A 21,242-nucleotide genomic window follows, 5' to 3' on the forward strand; every position below is an offset into this window, starting at 1 on the left:
GGCGATGCACTGTCAGCATGCATTACATTGACATATAATAAGTCGATAGTCTTGTTATTTCTGGTGAAGCAGTCAACACACTGAAAGAAACCAGCAAATGTGTCTCTAAGCATGATATGATTGAAGTCACCAGAGATCACACAGAAAGCACCCGGGTGTTGAGTCTGCAGTCCCACAATAGTTGTGTGTATCATCTCACACACGGAGGAAGCCTCCACAGTGGGCAGGATGTAAACATGGCCATGTAATATGGTCGGAGACTGACCGCAAGCAGTTCAATGTTCCATCCACAAGTCACCCCTTCACAGTCATGTGAGCAGGATTGCACCAGCGATTCTTGACAAACAGAGGAAATCCCCCACCCCTCTGCTTGACGGTCTTCTTTGCGTCATGGTCTGCTCTCAATAGTGACAGGGAGTGGCCGAACACAACGCACCACATTGTAGCAAATTCAGGTAGCTCTACCATTGCGCTCGTGTTTACGCTGGCGGCGGCGGTGCAGCGACTTCCAATCGCTGGGCCGTTTACAATCGTCGTTAACAAGCTATCGTTAATGTCGTTACCATCTCGCGGGAGTATCAGCGACAATAAAGTGTTCAAACTTGAAATGAAATCGGCGGAAATCCGTGGATCCGTGGAAAATTCCCATCCCTGAAAAAAAGCGGAATTCCCAGAATTCACGGAAAAATCACATCCCTGTAAATCACATAACATTGCCCTGCCATTTGATCCTCACGTTTTTCACTAGAGCCACCAGCTCTGCCTGTCTTGTTGACCAGTGAGTTCACATTTCCCATCATAACAGACAGAACTTGCACTTAGAGCCCTTAGCCCAGGGGTCGGCAACCCGCGGCTCCGGAGCCGCATGCGGCTCTTTCAGCCCTCTGTCGTAGCTCCCTGTAACTTTGGAAAATACATTATTCTGCCTTTCAGGTGCGTTTCAATGCATTTTAATATAGAAAATTTTATTGTGAAATTACCGCTCTTACTTTGACGTGTCACTCCACCGGATGTGCTGTGCCTGTGCATGAGAGCGCAAAGAGAACACCGAGCTTCCGATTCCCACACGTTTCATGCCTTTTTTAAAATTTTACTCCTGGAGAAGCAACGCCTGTAGTTTCACATCGTTTTGTACTCAAGAATGGCAAGCCTGTATATTAAAGCTCCACTCCAAGAAAGACACGTCTTTGAGTCAAAAGTACTCATGATAGGGTAATACACGTTACTCGCAAGAACACGGCTCGATGTCACATCCAGGCAGCAGGTCAGAGTCAGAGGAGTGTCGTCTTGGAAAAATAGGTCAGCGACTTACCGGAGAAAAGTTATTAGCTTAAAATAAATAGATTTTACAAGTTGAATAGACATTCGCAAAATATTGATTTCCAGCTAACATTATGTAACATATGAGGTCCAGGAGCAAAAATGACATTAACCAAGTAAGATACATATTAGTGGAAGGACACAATTAAAAATGGATCTATCTAATTAGAGGCTTTGTAATTAAGTAATCGCGACTGATTAACAAGGGCATAGAGGTAAGAAAAAAACGATGTATGCAGCGTTGTCTTCATTTTAAATGCCAAAAGGATTTTGCGGCTCCCGGTGTTTTCTTTTCTGTGGGAAACGGGTCGAAATGGCTCTTTGAGTGTTAAAGGTTGCCGACCCCTGCCTTAGCCTGTAGCCTAGCCTTCTCCATTGTGTCAGCTCTACAGCCATAGTACCTTCACCTTAGCTCCTTTGGGATAGGGATCATGATGCCAGCTCAACCAGCGTTAGGAAGCGCAAGCAATTTGTCCCTCGAAAAAGTAAGGAAATTGCTGCTCCTTGGTGTTTCACGTTTCCAAATTCATCCATTGGATATATATTGGGAAAACAGCATCAGGCTTATGCGAGTGAGGCTAATTACTAGAAACTTAAAGCTAAACTAAAAAAACATTGCAGAGCTCTGCTTGCAGTGGAAGTTATATTGCTATACACCTGTAGGATTTGGTAGCACCAACTTTCAAGGCTTGATCAACCTCCATTACTGCAGAACAGCTTTAAGTTGTCAACCCATTTCTTGTTCCCTGAAAAAGGCCTTCAGTATAATTCTGATAAGCATATTATTTTTCAGTTTTGGGTAACCTTATCTTTTTTTAACCTCTGGCACCACTTACTTTTGTTTCATTTCAATGTATTTATTGGGCTTGAACTACTTGAATTTCAATAAAAAATTGAAAAATTCATCCTGGATTCTGCATAAAACTTTGCGGCAAAGTTGAAGTAATTCCCTCCAGACATTAAAGAATCACTTTCACAAGAATTTAACCAACGAACAAATAGATCAATGAACAGACATATACATAACTCAAAAACATAATGCTTTCAGCCTCTGCTGGTGTAATTACTTACGCTCAATGAGGAAGAGAAAGCAGATGACACCCATGAATGCAATAATAAGCCCCGGTACAATGAAGGACATGCCCCAATTGGAGGAGACCCAGTAGCCTGCGATTAGAGAGCCCAAGATGTTTCCGACTGAGGTATGGGAGTTCCAAAGCCCCATGATGAGTCCACGCCTGACAGATAGGGCAACAGAATTTCAGCAACACAGAACAGTCAGAGTGTTAGTAATTACTTCTCCTCCCTCCTGGCTAAGTCCATAAAAGGCTTCCGCTATCGGTTAAGTAATGGCCAGAAATGATGTCAGAGAGAAGTTTATCTTTGACTTTAAGGTACAAAATGTCATCACTTCAACGTCTTGTCCTGGACCTGTGTTACATTTTTTCTGTGATTTTTTGTCAAAATTAGCATACAAACTTTTGAGTAATACCCAAAAACATTAGTGAGGTAACAGCGACCTTGACCATCCAATTTAAAACACTTTGAAAAAGTGAAAGGTATAGACAGACAACCTCAAGACTTGAAACTGGCTGTGGCCATTGCTGTCTGATAAGCAGCAAACTTCAAATAAGTTTTTAGCTGCTTTTAGAGGAAGGGCTTCCTTCTTGCATGACAGCCTCCAGTTATGGTGAAGGAAAACAGTGGTATAAAACATGCTTGTCTGTGGAGATTGACACCTTTGTTCCAGCAGCTTCTAATTCATTGCAGACCTGCTTTTTGGTGATTCTTGGCTGACTCTTGACCATCCTGACCAACTGTCTCTCAGCAGCAGGTGATAGGTTGTGGTTTCCTCCTGATCGTAGCAGTAACACTGATAGTTTAAGCTGTTGTATATATATATATATATATATATATATATATATATATATATATCCATGACTTTGCATGTGGAATGTTCTTCCTTGGATGTGAAATTCTTTGGGAAAATCATCAAAACTGAGAATGTGGCAGCAACACAGGTTAATGTGGTCCGTCTACAATTTGCTTATAGGTCAGAGGTGTTAAGCATGCCATATCTCCCCTACTTATCCCCTCTACTATTACTATTTACATTGAAGATTCTCACTGAAAGCATCAAAACTATGAATGTACACATATGGAATTATGTAGTAAATAAAAAATTGTGAAATAAGTCAAAATATGTTTCATAATTTAGATTCTTCAAAACAGCTACCCTTGTTTTGATTATTGCTTTGCACACTCTTGGCATTCTCTCCATGAGCTTCATGAAATGGTTTTCCAACAGTCTTGAAGGAGTTCCCAGAGATGCTGAGCACTTGTTGGCCCTTTTGCCTTCACTCTGCAGTCCATCTCATACCAAACCGCCTGCTTTGGGTTTAGGTCAGGTTACTGTGGAGTCCAGGTCATTTGACGCAGCACTCCATCACTCTCCTTCTTGGACCAAAAGCCCTTACACAGCCTTGAGGTGTGTTTGGGGTCATTGTCCTGTTGAAAAATAGATCATGGTCCTACTAAATGCAAACCAGATGGAATGGCATGTCGCTACATGATGCCATGGTAGTCATACTGGTTCGGTGTGCCTTTAGTTTTTGAATAAAACCCCAACGGTGTCACCAGCAAAGCACCCCCACACCATCACACCTCCTCCTCCATGCTTCACGGTGGGAACCATGCATGCAGAGACCATCCATTCACCTTTTCTGCCTCATATAAAGACACGGCGATTGGAACTAAAGATCTCAAATTTGGAGTCTATAGACCAAAGCACAGATTTCCCCTGATCTAATGTCCATTCCTTGTGTTTCTTGATCCAAACATATCTCTTCTGCTTGTTGCTTTTCCTTAGTAGTGGTTTCTTAGCAGCTGTTTGACCATAAAGGCCTGATTGGCGCAGTCTCCTCTGAACAAGTGATGTAGAGATGCGTCTGCTACTAGAACTTTGTGTGGCTTTTAACTTGCAATGTGTGACGGTGGTGACTAATGAATTTATCCTCAGCAGCAGAGGTGACTTTTGGTCTTCCTATCCTGGGGCGGTCCTCATGTGAGCCAGTTTCATCAAAGCGCTTGATGGTTTTTGTGACTGCACTTAGGGATATATTCAAATTTTGGGAAATTTTCTAGACCGACTCATCTTCAGTTCTTAAAGTAATGACAGACTGTCATTTCTTTTTACTTAGCTGATTGGTTCTTGCCATAGCATGGATTCTAAGAGTTATCTAAGAGTTATTCTAACAGTTATCAAATAGGGCTGTCAAGTGTGTACCAACCAAACTTCTGCACAACTGATGGTTCCAGCTCCATTAAGAAGGCAAGAAATTCCACAAATTAACCTTGACAAGTCACACCTATAAAGTGATAACCATTTCCAGTGACTACCTCATTGAAGGCCATTGAGAGAATGCCCAGAATGTGCAAAGCAGTAATCAAAGCAAAGGGTGGCGATTTTGATGAATCTAAAATATTAAACATGGTTTGACTTCATCATCATCATCATGCATTTTACGTCCGTTGAACCCCTTCCAGGGTGTTGGACGGTCTTCTGGCATCTCGCAGTCTCTTTCTCTAATCATCCCTGTTATTTGCCATGTCCATAGATTCCAGCTGGCAATGCGTAGAAGTTGATGTGGCATTTCACGTACTGACAATCTGGCTGGCCCACACCTACCAGCCCTACCGGTTATGACACCCGCAGCTGGGCGGCTGGTCCTGTTCACACTAACTATACTACGATCAACCATAACACTAGTTGAAGCAGGGGTTTTTACAGCCGAATGCCCTTTCTTGCCGTTTTACAGCAAGAGGCTGAAGTTTTCTGTCGGAGGGCTTCTCTCCTAGCCTTTCCCAGCCAAGGGATAGTTGCAAGGCAGCAGATGGACTATTTAAGCCATAGCTGGCACCCTATCAGGTACTACCTCTCCGGGTCAGAGAGGACCCGGGAGCAGCGGCAACTCAGACGTGAGCCTTGCCACCGGATGCAGTTTTATGTCATACCCAGGACATTTTTGACTTATTTCATACATATTTCACAGTTTACTATATAATTCCGTATGTGTTGATTCATAGTTTTGATGCCTCCAGTAAGAATCTACAATGTGAATAGTCATAAAAATAAAGAAAAACCATTACATGAGAAGGTGTGTCCAAACTTTTTACTGGTAGTATATACGTATATACAAACACACACACACACACACACACACACACACGATAATATATTATAAATAAATATTTTAGCACAAGCACTGTTGTGCTGTCTTTCAGTCCCTCCAGGATTTCGCGGGCGTTTTTCGTGATTGTTGCGGCCCAAAATGCCTGAATTCACGGCAGCTTTTCTAAAAAATTGTGATAAAAGTTGCGATGTTTTAAACTTATTTGTTGTGATGAAATTGCGGGAGACAGTGACAATTGCTAAAAAGCTGCATTTTTTCCAGCTTGTAGAACATGTTTCAACACTGTAATTGACAATATTTATTCCGAAATTAATTATTTAACGTTCCAACCCATTTCGACAAAAGCTGGCCCACCATGGTGGGACATTAGCAGCAGCCAGACACTGGTTTAATATGACGTGACCTAACTATGCAGAGGGCGACAGGAATTGATGGGACACAGAAGCACCCCCACAATTTAATCAATTGTTCTTTGTATCATTTCCGATACGTCCACAGTGGTTGATTTGTTGTAGGATCACAATCATGTGATCGTCAGCGGGCTGCTGAGGTAGTGTTCACTTGTTGCCATGGTTACCATGCCACTATCAGACGCCATGCCACTATGAATCCTTAACAAATCCGTTGATCCAAACTTTAAGCCGTATCACTGCCGAAGTCTAATCACTTGGTCCTTGTGTCATTTCTGACCGACCCTGAAAAATTCATTCAAATCCCTGTGTCCGTTTTTGAGTGATGTTGGTAACAGAGGAAGGATTCACACATATGGAGCTACAACAGTCTCATAATTCGCAAATGCACACAGAAGAATTCACAAATGCACACAGAAGAATTCACAAATGTACACTGGTATTCACAAATGTATACTGGTATTAATACAAAAATGTCTCTCAACACATAAATATTTTTTGATGCACACAAAAACGTTTGCCTTTTTGTAAAAAGGTAAAAACAATCCACAAATAAATTAAGAAAGTTCACAAATGTATTTTTGCATTCACAAACTGCTTTTGTGTGTGAATCTTTTTGAGAATCCCCTGCAATTGGGATTTCAGGCAATTCTTTAGGACTGCTCTCACATAATTGAAATGTTACTAAACAATGTTATACTGATCAAATTAAATAGCTTTGGTCTCCAGTATATTGGGTGCTGCTGTTCTTTGTCCTTAATTTAGTAGCATGATATATTTTTAGATATGTTGTTGTGTACAGACTTATTTACTTCTTTGTCTATTGTTCTTACTCCATGTAGGTTTCCCAAAGACTTTCGGCTGAGGAGGAAGTGGGAAGCAGCTCTGAGGAGGGTGGGGTTTGCTGCAAGTGATGAGTTGGTGCTCTGCAGCAAACATTTTAAATCTGATGAGTACAAAGTACAAGAAAGAAATCGTGCAAAACGGTCCTCTTTCAGGGTTTCTAGCCATGACTTTGTATGAAGGTGAAGTGTTACTTACTCAGGGACACACACAACAATGTACCTGTGTATTGTAAATGCAAATAAACTGTATTCTGTTCCAGTCTGCCTCTATCCGCCAGCGTATGGCGTCAAATTTGGGTCAAAAGTCGCGCGCGCGAAACACGTACCCCGCGCGAGTGGAAAAAAAGTCTCCACGGGCGCAAAAAACACTCGCGTGGCAATGTCTCCGTGCGCGAGGAGCCTCTTACGCGCGTGGAGACATTGCTACTCGTCCGTGTATGGTGCCATAATTATCCGTGGAGCTCTGATTTACACGCGCAGGGAGAAGACTTTTGACCCTTTGTGGGCGGATACCAGTGCTCGCCACAACCTCCCTATGATTGGCTGTCTGCGACAGCAAGAACTCACCCCCCCATGTGGGATGCCACTGTATAGACCTTTTTCCGAAATGTCATCATCGAACGTCACCGCCGGTAACCGCCCCTAGCAACGCGATTCCGCCATTTTAAGAGGGGTATGCTATTGCCTTGACGACCAGTACTTTCCCACCTTTCCCACCCAATTTTAACGACCAAAAGCAGATATGCCCAAAACCTGCACTGTTTTTGGCTGTAGTTCTCACTCATGGAGCAACAAGAACATTTCCTTTTACAGAATTCCAACTGGAAAGGGCCAGAAAAGGACTTTATGGCTCAAAACATTGAGGCGGATTAACAATGATGGAACCACATGGAGCCCACAATCAAAATGGTCCTATGTTTGCAGTCAGCATTTCGTCAATGGTATGTTGTGTTTCATGAAATTATTACCCCTTAACTGATTTTCTGAAATTATTAATTAATAAGCTTAACCCGTTGCGCTTCAGTTACGCTTCAGTGTCCCGCCCGCGGTACACTTTGAGATCTGCATAAGCAATTTGCTAAATGTCTGAAACTGCAAACACGATTATACAAACACTATACGCCGATGGAAAGCTTAGATTCTCATGAATCCGCCGGTATAAACCACTTTCAGATGTGATTACCACAGTGGGTAATATAAACACATTTGTCCGACAAACAACGAATATCCATCCATCCGTTCTCTATACACGGCTTCAACGTACACAGCGCGACTCACATTTCCGGGTTCATTATTACACACAGATGAAAAAAGCCACAAAAAGTCAGGGGTCTTTCTACTCACACTGCTATTTTTAAACACTCCTAAATTCAATACTGAACAAACAAGTCTCCCTTCTCTCCTCCCTTTTGTTCTGCTAACTACTATGCTGTAATCAGCAGCATTGTCCTCATTATTGTTAGCACCTCATACCCTTGGGCCTAGGGTGGGTAGAGCTCATTTACAGGTATCTGACTCTTAGTTTTGATAATGCACATCTAACTAATATACATACACTACTTCCACTTGAAATCAAAAGGTGTAATGGCTCACCCCGTTAGCTTAACATTAGCTTAGCATAGAAATGCTGGTGTAGCCGTATCTTACAAGGCATTTATCATTCTGACATTGACCTGTATGCACAAAAACATATAAATATAAGCATACCTCAAAGAAAACGTATGAGTCCAGGCTTTTATAAGTCTTCATCTTCTCCATTGTGTGGATGCCTGGGCTGTTGATACGGTACTCGTAAATGGAGTGCCATTGAAGATCTGGCCACGTAGTAGGGTCATTTCCCCATGAAACCAGAGGAATTTGGTATGGACATGACTGCAAACTAACCAGTTCTAATTTTTCTTGATACCGTAGCTTGGCTTTTGGCTCAAGATTTCCGAAATAATCAGCAGACATTTTTCTCCGGGTCAAAACTGCGCGGTTTCGGCGGTCAAATCGCAGTTGCTAATGACTTTGTTGCCCCCTCTTTTAATGGCGGCGTGCGTTGCTAAGGAAGGTATGGTCACGTGTCCCAGACTCTGACGTCACTGCGAAAAGGTCTATACAAGAGAGGAAATGACAGTCGGCTGGAGCCCCTTTGATGCTGCTGCCGCTGTTCTGCAGCTCCGCCAAACACACACAGAACTGAGCCCGGATCTCCAACTGCCAGTGGGTGAGTGTCTCCACGTATTTCTGCCCCTTAACGGGAGGTCTCAGTGCTCCATTGCGGGGCTGTCTGCCTTTAGTACAGCAAAGTTAGCTCCATTGCTAACGGCAGTTACCCAGGTGGACTGACCAGAATCGGCCCAGAAGCCCAGCGTGTCTACACCCCATGGACTTGAAATGTACCCCTAATTATAGAATCACTCTTAAACTCCCTGTCAGAATCACTGGAGTAGACACGCTGGGCTTCTGGGCCGATTCCGGTCAGTCCACCTGGGTAACTGCCGTTAGCAATGGAGCTAACTAACGTCTAATCGCTGTACTAAAGGCTGACAGCCCCCCTGTTTAGAGCCAGAAATACGTGGAGACACTCACCCACCGGCAGTTGGAGATCCGGGCTCGGTTCTGTGTGTGTTCGGCGGAGCTGCAGAACAGCGGCGGCAACATCAAAGGGGCTCCAGCCGACTGTGTCATTTCCTCTCTTGTATACAGTGGCATCCCACGTGGGGGGTGAGTTCTTGCTGTCGCAGACAGCCAATCATAGGGAGGTTGTGGCGAGCACTGGTATACGCCCACAAAGGGTCAAAAGTCTTCTCCCCGCGCGCATAAATCAGAGCTCCACGGATAATTATGGCACCATACATGGACGAGTAGCAATGTCTACACGCGTGTAAGAGGCTCCTCGCGCGCAGAGACATTTCCACGCGCGCGCAGAGTGTTTTTTGCGCCCGTGGGGACTTTTTTCCACTCGCGCGGGGTACGCATTTCGCGCGCGCGACTTTTGACCCAAATTTGACGCCATACGCTGGCGCATCTACTCTTCATATCTATGCTTAAAACATTGTCCCCATCAGACGCCATGGTCACTCCGATGGGCAGCTTCACTCTTCAGGCCAATGAGCCGGTCAAGTATAACCCTGTGCGGATGCGTTCATATGATTGGCTGAACAGTACACCCACCCCCACGTGGGGTGAGTTTTTGTGATTGGGCGAAAGTAGGGAGACATTTGATTGGCTACAGAAACTTCCGTGTTGAAAAAAATGCATTTGTGGATCGACACCACGGCAGGGGAGTCTCAAAAAGATTCACACACAAAAGCAGTTTGTGAATGCAGAAAAACATTTGTGAACTTTATTTTAGGATTGTTTTTACTTTTTTTACAAAAAGGCAAACATTTTTGTGTGCATCAAAAAATATTTATGTGTTGAGACATTTTTGTATCAATACCAGCATACATTTGTGAATTCCTCTGTGTGCATTTGTGAGTTATGAGACTGTTCTAGCTCCATACACACACACGCTGATCGTCACATAACTCCGCCGTGTTCTTTGGTGGAGTAATTAATCTAATTTACCTCATTCTTTCAGTTCTCTAACGGATCTGGATGAAAAAGTTTCCATCATGGTGATTTGTCTGGTCTGTTGTCCGCTCATTTCAGCCGTTCTTTCGTGTTAAAAAAAGTGTGTATCAATCGATGATTTTTTTCTTTTTTGTATTCCACCACAATATTGCACAGTTGTAAAACAGTTTAGCTCCGCTTTGGTGAAGAACATCAGTGAATTAATTGTTGATCATGGTCTTCAGCAATCATTTTTGTTGGTAAATGAGAGACATTAGTATCGCACATGTCTGTATCTTCAAACCATAAACAGGAAGTGAATTCGGTGACGTACTTGCATTACGTTTGCGCTGGAAGCTGCTATGATTGGTGGAACTCATGGGAGGCGGGCCAAAATTGCGGGAAAGTTGTGATGATTGGACAAAATTGCAAGGCCGCGCAAAATTCACAGAGATTGGTTGATTTCGCGTGAATTCGCGCGATCGCAACATCGCGAATTCCTGGAGGGACTGGTCTTTGGTTTGATCCTCATTTTAATTGGTGACAAAGTTTTTTGTTAGCTTCAGGACTCTGCCCAAACTCTACAAAAATAAACTTGGTTGTAAATAAGCTTATTTGTCATCAGGAGGCCTTCCTTAGGAGAGTGAAGAGTGGGGAAACAGCTCCTGTTATATCTAGACTTGGCCGCAACAACCCTAGCAGTTGAGATATATAGTCACCTTCCCTGAGCCTGGCATTTTATTTCCTCCCCATTAAAGGTTTTTTTTTGGTTCCTTACTGTTGACAACTTGCTCAAAGGGAATCCAAAAAGAACTTTGATTTCTGGGTTCTCTGTTTAAATTTGTAAGGTGTTTACCTTAATCTGTTCAGTGCTATGAGATGACATACATTGTGAATTGTCGTTATATAAACAAAAATAGACTGAATTGAGTGGAATTATTGACCCACATTGAAAATCAACTGCATTCTCATTGGTTAAGAGCCTAGAAAACCATTCAGCCAAAAAACATAATATATTAAAAATTTTCCTCTTTTAGGTACAGAGAAGACTTGACAAGTGATTTACAGAGCAGATGTGTAGAGATCAGCAGAAATTTTATGCATTTTTTGCACAATTCCATTTGGACTAAAAATCTAAATGTTGTGCACTTTATAATGTTATCTAAAAAGTGTAACATTTTGTTGTGCAATGGTACATCTAGCTACCTGACACACTGTTTGTTCTGTTCATTATGTAATTTTTCAAGACTGCTGCTAGGTGTCAGTAAGTCTACTACAGTCAGGAATCATTAGAGCTTACCTTCCCTTTCCAAACCAGTTGCCAATGCAGGTCACTACGCTGGGCCAGCCAGTAGTCTGGACCAAGCCATTGGCTACCTGAAACATTACAGAAGATTGAATCATTTCACAGTACTACTTGCTATTTAACCATATATTTTGCCACTTCCTGTGCACACATTGTAGATGTCGTGTTAATACATTGTATACCTAAACCTGTCCTCATGTATCTGTGTGCACGTCCATCTTCAATGCTTTATCTGTTTAAAGGGTTTCTTTGAGCAGGATATTTTATCCTACTAGCTCCAGCAGTTACACAGTACCCAGCTGACTAACGTCAAAAGCCCAAAATTAGCAAATGAACCTGGGCAAGTCAGTTTGCTGTGTATACAGTGTGTGAACCTGCAGGCTCCGTTTACATTACAGTCTTAAAACTAGTTGACTCAATGTTCCTTACAGGATTTGCTTCAACACTTCTGGCAAAAGGTGAATAAATTATTTAATTCTTGAAAAGCATTATTCTGCATCTCACCTGGACAAATACATAGAAGCCCAAACTGTGGATGTTGTAGATGTAACCCAGTCCAAACAGACAGGTAAAAAGTCCACTGGTCAGCATGCCTACTGTTAGGTACAGTCGAATGGGCAGGCGCTCTCCAATGATGCCGCTACATGGACACACAGTAATGACATTAAATTTACCACATCATCTTACTCTAATAAACAGAGATGTATCAAATATTTTGTTAGATGCAAACTTTGTTTATAGTCTTCATTAAAGAGATTAGGTTTCTATTGTCACTTACTGAGTAGTATGTCTTAAAAACCTGTTGAGGGATTATTGTGAAACTGGCTCTAAATTAAACTACTGTACAAGTTATTATTAGTGATGATCCTGTCCTGCAATATTAAACAAATTTCTGCCGCTGACATTTTAAAGCATTTTCATCTGGACATCTGTCGGAGCGCTATTTTTTTTCCTCCTCCTTTCTTGACAGTAATGGCACTCATACTAACAGTAATAATAGCCAAAATGCAAAAATCATTAAAAAAAAATTTAAGGCTTCCGGTCTAGCTGAGGTGGCGATGGCAGCATAGTACGGTAGGCTTCCAACAACAAAGTCTAAAATCCGCCTGATAAAACTCGAATTTACTGGTAGACACGATTCTCTGAATTGAAAAACGGCGGGCGATCAAAAATGCCTCAGAAAGGAAAGAAAAACACGGTACAAAGTAAAGTACAGGTTGAAGAAGAAGACCTCAACTGTCGCAAGCTAGCAGCAATATGGAGGACGACATCGAGCCGCCGGTCACTGACACGATGCAGAGCCGTGACGACAATTTGAGCGCGATTCTGAAAGAGCTGCGAGAATTTAGAAAGGATTCTATTCAGCAACTAAACGCCGTAAGAGAAGACATAAATAAGATCTATGAAAGAATGGATGGAGGCGGAGGAGCGCATTAGTGACGCGGAGGAGCACATCCAGTCCGCGGAGGATGTTTTGTCAGAGCTGGTGAAGGTCCATACGCAAATGGCGGCCAAGCTGACAGACCTGGAGGGGCGCACACGGCGTGAAAATATCAGAAGACATGGAGTAATGGAAGGAGCTGAAAACGACTCGTCATCGGTGATAGCATTTGTGGAGGACTTATTAATGAATGGATTGGAACTCCCTTCCACTACGGTGCTTGATATTGAGCGCGCACACAGGGCGCTTGCATCGGTACCTCCAAAAGACGCGCCTCCGCGATCACTCGTGGTCAAGTTCTCCAGCTACAGGATGAAGGAGGACATTATCAGGAGAGCTTGGCAGAAGAGGGGTTTTGATTTTGAAGGTAAAAGAGTGCAACTAGACCACGATTATGCACCGGAGTTGCTCAGGAAACGGAGGGAATGTGCAGAGGCAAAAGCTGTGCTGAAAGAAAAAAATATAAAGTTCCAAACTCCCTACCCTGCGAGAATGAGACTGTTCTACCAGGATGGCACAGTGGTCTATGGATCTGCACAGGAGGCCACGGAGAACATGGCAGAGAGAGGCTTCCCGGTAACGGTTCTGAAAAAGCCGATTTCCCTGTTGGACCAAATCAGCCAGATGTCTTGGCGAACCAGCCGAAAACGAGGAAATAGGGAAAACAAACACAGCGCGAAGCTACAAGGAGCGGCTGTAGGCATTCCGGCAACAGGACACTGATAAGTAACTGAGGTTTCCCCTTGATAGAATCATGTGAAGTTACTCTGAAACATGTTTTTCTTCAGTACTGTACATATTTTGCTATAGGCTTTTGTTTCTGTTTTTTTCCAACGTGACATAATCGTTTTGTTTATAGACAAAGTTATGGGCATGTAGAGGTTAAAACTAATGTCGGGACACCCTCTACTGGACTTGATGGACATGTGCGTCAGCTCTGAGGTTGGAGAGGGCCCTCTTTTGAGACAAAGAGGCCTTCCCTCTAGACCAGGTGTCGGCAACCTTTAATACTCAAAGATCCATTTCGACTAGTTTCTCACAGAAAGATAACACCGGGAGCCACAAAATCCTTTTGGCATTTAAAATGAAGACAACACTGCATATATCGCTTTTTTTACCTCTATGCCCTTGTTAATCGGTCGTGATTAATTAATTACAAAGCCTCTAATTAGATAGATAAATTTTTTAAATTGTGTCCTACCACTAATATTTATCTTACTTGGTTAATGTCATTTTTGTGCTTGGACCTCACATGTTACGTAATGTTAGCTGGAAATCAATAATTTGCGAATGTCTATTTAACTTGTAAAATCTCTTTATCTTAAGCTAATAACTATTCTCCGGTAAGTCGCTGCCCTATTTTCCAAGACGACACTCTGACCTGCTGCCTGGATGCTGGACGTGACATCGAGCCGTCCTCTCGCGAGTAACGTTGTATTAACCTGACATATCAAAGAGTAGATACTGAGCAAGACAATTATCCGTAGTTTACCTTAGTACTCACGAGTACCTGACACAGTGCATGACTCTGCTGTGAAGGCGGAAACGTGCGGCAGTGGTGCATTTGCGACAATAAAAAAAGAAAGAAATTTGAAGGAGCGACGGCTATGATTGAGGAATGGTGACCCGCCACTGCTGAATGAATGTAGAGCAAAGACTGGGATCCGAAGATCAACAGGACTCCAAATGAATACACGCAGGCCAGTGAGTGTCGGAGATTGACGGCTGGGATGCATATTTTGACAGACAAAAATTAAGACGTTTTATTTTGATGTTACAAGATCATCCTAATCTTCAAATTTAGAATTAAATTTTAAAAATTAACAATCAAAAATAAAAGAAATTTTATTTAATTAGCCCGCTGATTATTTATTTTCCAAAGTTACAGGGAGCCACAACAGAGGGCTGAAAGAGCCGCGGGTTACGACCCCTGCTCTAGACTCTCACTCCATCAGAGTCATAAGGCCATATTACAGGCCTTACACTCGGAAGTCGAGACAGTTGTTTTTTTACTTTATGGCCATTTGTTCCATTATGTTATTAAGGTCTGATGTGTTTTTATTTGCCACCGTTAATTGTGGTAAAAGAGGTGTTATTCATCACTCAGGTAAACCTGTTTTAGGGGGTTCAACGTATTGTCCTAGATTCACAAATGCAACTTTTTACATTTATTACATACAATGTAAATGGTTTAGGTAATCCTATTAAAAGAAGCAAAATTTTGGCAAAATTAAAGTGAGAGAAAGTGGAAATAGCTCTTCCCAGGAAACTCACCTGACAGAATTAGAACACGCAAAATTGAAAAGATTTGGGTTTAACGAGTTTTCATCTTCTTTTAACCATGGAACTAGGACAGGTGTATCTGTTCTGATTTCCAATAAGTTAAATTTTGAGTGCACTTATGAAAAGAAAGATACTAATGGGAAATTTGTACTTATTCGGGGACACCTGGAGGGGGTTTTAGTCACCATTTTAAATGTTTATCCCCCACCGGGATCAGAATGGAGATTTTATAAACATATTTGAACTGATTATTTCCGAGGCTCAGGGTATAATTATCTGTGGTGGCGACTTCAACATTAGACTGAATTCATCGCTGGACACTACGAGACCTTGCTATTCAGGGGAAACAAAAATTATAAGAAATGTAAAATTAATGATGGCAGAGTTGGGTCTCATAGACGTATGGAGAGAGCTGAACCCAACAAAGAAAGATTTTACTTTTTTCTCTCATCCACACTCTATATATTCAAGGCTCGATTACTTTTTCATGTTTCAAAAGGATATGGGTAGAGTTCATAGTTGCAGTATTGGATGCATGGATCTTTCAGACCACTGCCCAGTTTATATTGTTATACAATTAGATTCTGACAAGAAGAGAACAAACTGGAGATTAAACACTGGGATTCTCAACAAAATGAGGGATCAAATAAGAACAGATATTAAAAATTATCTTGAAGAAAATGATAACGGGGAGGTGTCCACGCCAATTCTATGGGATGCATTAAAGGCTGTTCTAAGGGGTAGGATAATTGGCTATAGCTCCAACTTGAAAAAGCAAAACAAGGAAAACTTGGATAGGCTGCAAATGAAACTTAAAAAATTAGAAAATATCCATAAAAAGGCTCAAAATCAAAGAATAAAAATTGAAATGGACAAGACGAGAACTGAATTAAATGAAATCTATTCGAACGATATAAAAAGAAAGCTTATTTTTCTAAAACAGAGACATTACAAAGCTGGAGGGAGATCAGCTAAATCATTGGCTTATAAATTAAAGAAACAAGAAGCAGATAGGATAATACATAAAGGACCCTAAAACAAATTCCATATGTCATAAATTAACAGAAATACAACAGTCATTTGAAACATATTACAAAAATCTATATACACAGCCAAAAATAGACAAAATAGAAATGGATATTTTTCTTGACCTTATAAAGCTAACTGAAGTGAGAGGTGACCAAAATAAGAATTTGATCCAAGAAATAACAGATGAAGAAATTAAAACAGCAATTTCAAATTTGAAACCTAACAAGGCAGCAGGACCAGACGGTTTTCCGTCTGAGTGGTACAAAGAGATGAAGGACCTCTTAATCCCAGTATTGAGAAGGACTTTCAATCATTTTCTCGGAGCTGGTGAGACACCTCCCTCATGGAAGGAGGCTGTGATCTCTTTAATACCAAAAGAAGGAAAAGATAGACTCGATTGTGGGAGCTATCGACCAATAAGTGTATTGAACCAAGATTACAAGATATTCAAGAATATTTTAGCAAAAAGACTGGAAAATATTCTTCCCCAAATTTTAAGCCTAGACCAGACAGGTTTTATCAAGCAAAGACAAACCCAGGATAATATTCGCAGAACATTACATGTAATTGACCATATCATAGGAAATAACACCCAGGCTGTACTTTTGAGCCTCGATGCGGAAAAGGCTTTTCAATCTTGTAAATTGGGAGTTTCTGTATAGAGTGCTACAAAAATATGGATTCCATCAAACCTTTATTAGGACCATACAGGCACTGTATAAAAATCCAAAGGCAACAATAAAAATAAATGGCGCCATTTCAAACTCATTTGATCTTGAAAGAGGAACAAGACAGGGTTGCCCAATGAGTCCCTTACTTTTTGCAGTATTTATAGAAGCCTTAAGTCAGAGGATTATTCAGGACACTAATATATCAGGCATCAAGTTACTAGATCAGGAGCACAAAATTTCATTATTTGCTGATGACGTTTTAATTCATATGTCAGACCCAGAGAGCTCAATTCCAAAATTGTGGTCCATACTAGATTCACTCAGTGCTGTCACAGGCTATAAATTAAATATCCCTAAATCACAAATCTTGAGTTTCAATTATCAACCGAGCCATATCATAAAATCACATTTCCATTTAAATTGGAACCTAGACCAAGTCCAATATCTTGGAGTAAACATCCCGAAAGACTTAACAAATTTATATGCTTTAAATTTTAATTTATTAAACAATAAGATAAAGGAAGATATTAAGAGGTGGAATTTAATTCCATTTCTCAGTTTTGAATCACGGATTGAATCTGTAAAAATGAACATTTTGCCAAGGATACCATATTTGTTCCAGACTCTTCCAATTGAAATATCTGAGGTACATTTCAATGAATGGGACAAGTTAATATCACAATATGTATGGCAAGGGAGAAAGCCAAGAATTAAATATCAAACTCTTCAACTGATGAAATATAAGGGGGGACTTGCACTTCCCTGTTTAAAACACTATTATTTAGCTGCCCAATTGAGAATTTTAATTTGTTTGTGTAACTCTGATTTTCATGCCAGATGGAAAGAAATAGGAGAATATATCTGGGGAGATTCCAATTCAGGCATGTTTAGGTAGGGTGACCATATGTCCTCTTTTGCCCGGACATGTCCTCTTTTGAGAGGCTGTCCGGCCTTTCCGGTCGGCGTTTATAAAGTCCTTCAAATGTCCGGGTTTTTGATCTTGCCTAGCTTGAGCGCGTCACAGACCAGTGTATTTATCATTCACGTTGAATGGTTCCTTTGGAAACACGCTCTGAGAGGCGGAGTTTGAGCCGAACCCCGGAACGTGTATTAATCATTCACAAAGCAGTACAGAGACGCTCCACACTCACTCACTCCTCGCAGGCTGACAGGCAGGTAGGCACACTGCGAGAGAACACTCGAACAGAAAGAAAATGCCGAAACGCAAATGTCAGTTCAGTGATGAAATGCGAAAAAAGTACCCGTTTTCGTCCGGGTCGTGTCAAATGGGAGGCAGAATGTACAGTCTGCAAAGCTGGGACTTATGTCTCTGTGGCTAATAAGAAAAGGAAAAAGAAGGAAAAAAGGACTGTTGACTTGAGGCATTATTTCTATATTTTTTTCATTTGCCATTAGACACATTATTTTGAAGAATGGGCTAACTGAACATTGAAGAATAGACTACCTCTCTTTTTTCTTTTTGTTTAATATTTTGAGGCATTATTTCTATTTTTACATAATTGATAATTGGGAGGTTATTTTGAAGAATGGTACTCTACCTCACTTTTCCTAACTAAGGTGTAAGTGTCAGACGTAAGAGAGATGATTATTTCTTATTTTGTTAAACATCTGAATACATGTGTTCCTACACAACTTGAGTCAATAACTATTAAAGACTAGAGCATGCCATATTTGTATGTGACTGATTATATTGTTTAGGAGAATTGTTTTTAATTAATAAATATTTATAAAGCAACTGTTTGTGAGTGTTTTGGGCTATTTTTCTGTATATCCAGGTAAAGTGTTCTTTTCTGGGGAATTCAGAATATCTGTTTAACTGAGTTAGAAGCACAGAAAGCCCCCTGACCCACGGAAAACCCCTAAAAATGGGGGGGACCATATTCTGTTTCAGAGAAACAGAATATGGTCGCCCTATGTTTAGGAGATAAAAAACTAATCAAAAAAATAATTGAAATATGTAACAAATGGGTCACTTTATCTCTAAAAACCAAGTTACATGTAATTTCTAAGAGGGGTTGGCTTGAGGATATTAGGATTTTAGGATGGTGTTCATACGATTTGGATTTCACCCCAAATAAGATGGATGTGAGTTGTAAGACTGGGCTGAAAAGGGACTCTCATCATACTGTACCTTTTTTAATCAGGGCATATTGAATGATTTTCAGTCCTTGAAAGCACTGTATAGATTAAATAACAATGATTTTTTTCAGATTTCTTCAAGTACGACACCACATAAACAATTTTAATCCCTGATGGTCAGAAAGTGTTTGATAACAAGTTATTGAAAGTGTTTATTTGTGCTTATACTACAGATTCTGGACTCAAAATCATTTCTAGGCTGTACAAAGGGCTACAAGAGACGAAACTGTCAAACACCATGTATATTAAAAAAAGTGGGACCAAGAAACAAATACGTGTATTTCCGAACAAGTTTGGCTTAGATACTGTGAATTCCAGTGGAAAATATCGAGCTCGTCCCCATGGAGAACTTTTGCTTGGAAGAGTCTTTGCAGATACTTTATTACACCAGTTCAGAAATCTCATCAGTCAGGCTCTTTTGATTGCTGGAGGAAATGTGGCTCAAAAGAAGCCAATCACTTTCACTTGTTTTGGACTTGTCCTGTCATAACCATATTTTGGCAGAAAATCTGAACAGAATTAAGAGCTATATTTGGGTCAAAAATGTTTTTTTAGCTGGGATGAACTTCTTTTTGGAATATCAGACTCATCATCGACGAATATGAAAACTAAATACCTTTTTGGGATACTGAGTGTAGCAGCGAGGAAAGCAGTTACTAGGAAATGGCTCAAACCAGGCAGCCCATCCATAGAGGACTGGTACGATATCACTTACGAAATTTATGTAATGGAAAGAATTACTTTTTCTTTAAGGCTACAGAAAACTAGATTTGAAGATAATTGGGAACTATGGAAAACATACATCTCTTTAAGGCGCCCCTCCTTTACATGATTTTGTCCTACTACCTTTTATTTAGTCGTATGTTTTAGTTTTTCTTTCTTTCCACATGTAATTTACTAATATTTGGAAAGTGCCCCCCCCCCCCCCCCCTTTTCTTTTTTGCGTAAAGTGAATGAACACCTCAGGTACTGTGTTTGCCTGTATGTTCTACAGGTATACAGCCATGGCCATAAGTTTGGACACAAGTACCATGACGCTTGTGAATCTTAGAAAATACCACAAAATTGTCACTTACAATATACAGCCATGGCCATAAGTTTGGACACAGCATGACTTATGTCTGTTTTGATGTCTATTATAGAACATAAGTATATTGTAAGTGACAATTTTGTGGTATTTTCTAAGATTCACAAGCGTCATGGTACTTGTGTTCAAACTTATGGCCGTGGCTGTATTGTTTTAATTGAAAAATGAATCACCCTGCGGTAGTAATTTTATTGATGTGAATGTCGATGTTGTATTTGCGGTGTGATTTTCAATAAAGAGATTTTTTTTTTTTTAATTTAAATTCACATCAATATCTAGATATACATAATCAATTATTTTGTATAAGAACTGATGATTGGAGATGTGATGGAATCTTCTATGTAACAGATAGAAAGACTTTAGAAAACAATAATAATAATAATAACAAGCGCTCAGTGTCAGGGCCCCCTCCTCCTCCTCTGCCCCCACCTGACATCCCTCTCTCCCTTTTCCCTCTCTCTCTCCCCCTCTTGCTCTCCCTGCTGTTGCTGAGTGGAGTGCAGCCTCACGGCTGTCTCCGCTCAAGCAATCAGCTCCTCCACAGGATCCGGGCAGCTGTGTGTCATCTCCGTGATTACACCACAGGCAATAAAGACCGGACTCACCTTCCACACCCTGCCAGATTGTAAGCTCCACTCCTGCTGTCAGTTTGCCATCTTGCCTCTGGAAATCCCCTCAGTCATTTCACTCTTTCTAACAATGCCTGTCTTACCGTTACAGTCAACCCAGCCGCCCAGACTCCCACCCGCTCTGCCTGATTCTTCGTGCCCTGCTTTGGATCCCCTCCTCGGCCCCCCGCCCGAACGATCAGGCCATCAAGCCGCCCTGACGTCCCAGAATTCTCCGTGCCTCGTTCTCTCCCTCCTGGAACCCAAGTCCCCTGTCTGTACTCTGCCGCCGGGCTCCTGTCTGCTCCCTGGCGCCACCGCTCCGTCATCAGTCCACTCCTCACCTCCC

At 41.3% G+C, this 21,242-nt stretch overlaps 1 protein-coding gene across 1 annotated transcript in view; it reads right to left on the bottom strand.

Moving 5' to 3' along the window:
• The window catches only part of slc37a1 (solute carrier family 37 member 1), a 69,567-nt gene that overhangs the window by 25,298 nt on the left and 23,027 nt on the right, over positions 1 to 21,242 (bottom strand). Inside the window, exons 6-8 of the mRNA XM_022210186.2 lie at positions 12,119 to 12,254; positions 11,609 to 11,685; positions 2,392 to 2,558 (exon numbers count right to left, since the gene is read on the bottom strand). Coding sequence (XP_022065878.1) covers positions 2,392 to 2,558; positions 11,609 to 11,685; positions 12,119 to 12,254 — 380 coding nt within the window. The remainder of the gene's footprint in view (positions 1 to 2,391; positions 2,559 to 11,608; positions 11,686 to 12,118; positions 12,255 to 21,242) is intronic.

This window comes from Acanthochromis polyacanthus, chromosome 14 (genome assembly GCF_021347895.1).
Source record: "Acanthochromis polyacanthus isolate Apoly-LR-REF ecotype Palm Island chromosome 14, KAUST_Apoly_ChrSc, whole genome shotgun sequence".
In the NCBI taxonomy this organism is placed as follows: Eukaryota; Metazoa; Chordata; class Actinopteri; family Pomacentridae; genus Acanthochromis; species Acanthochromis polyacanthus.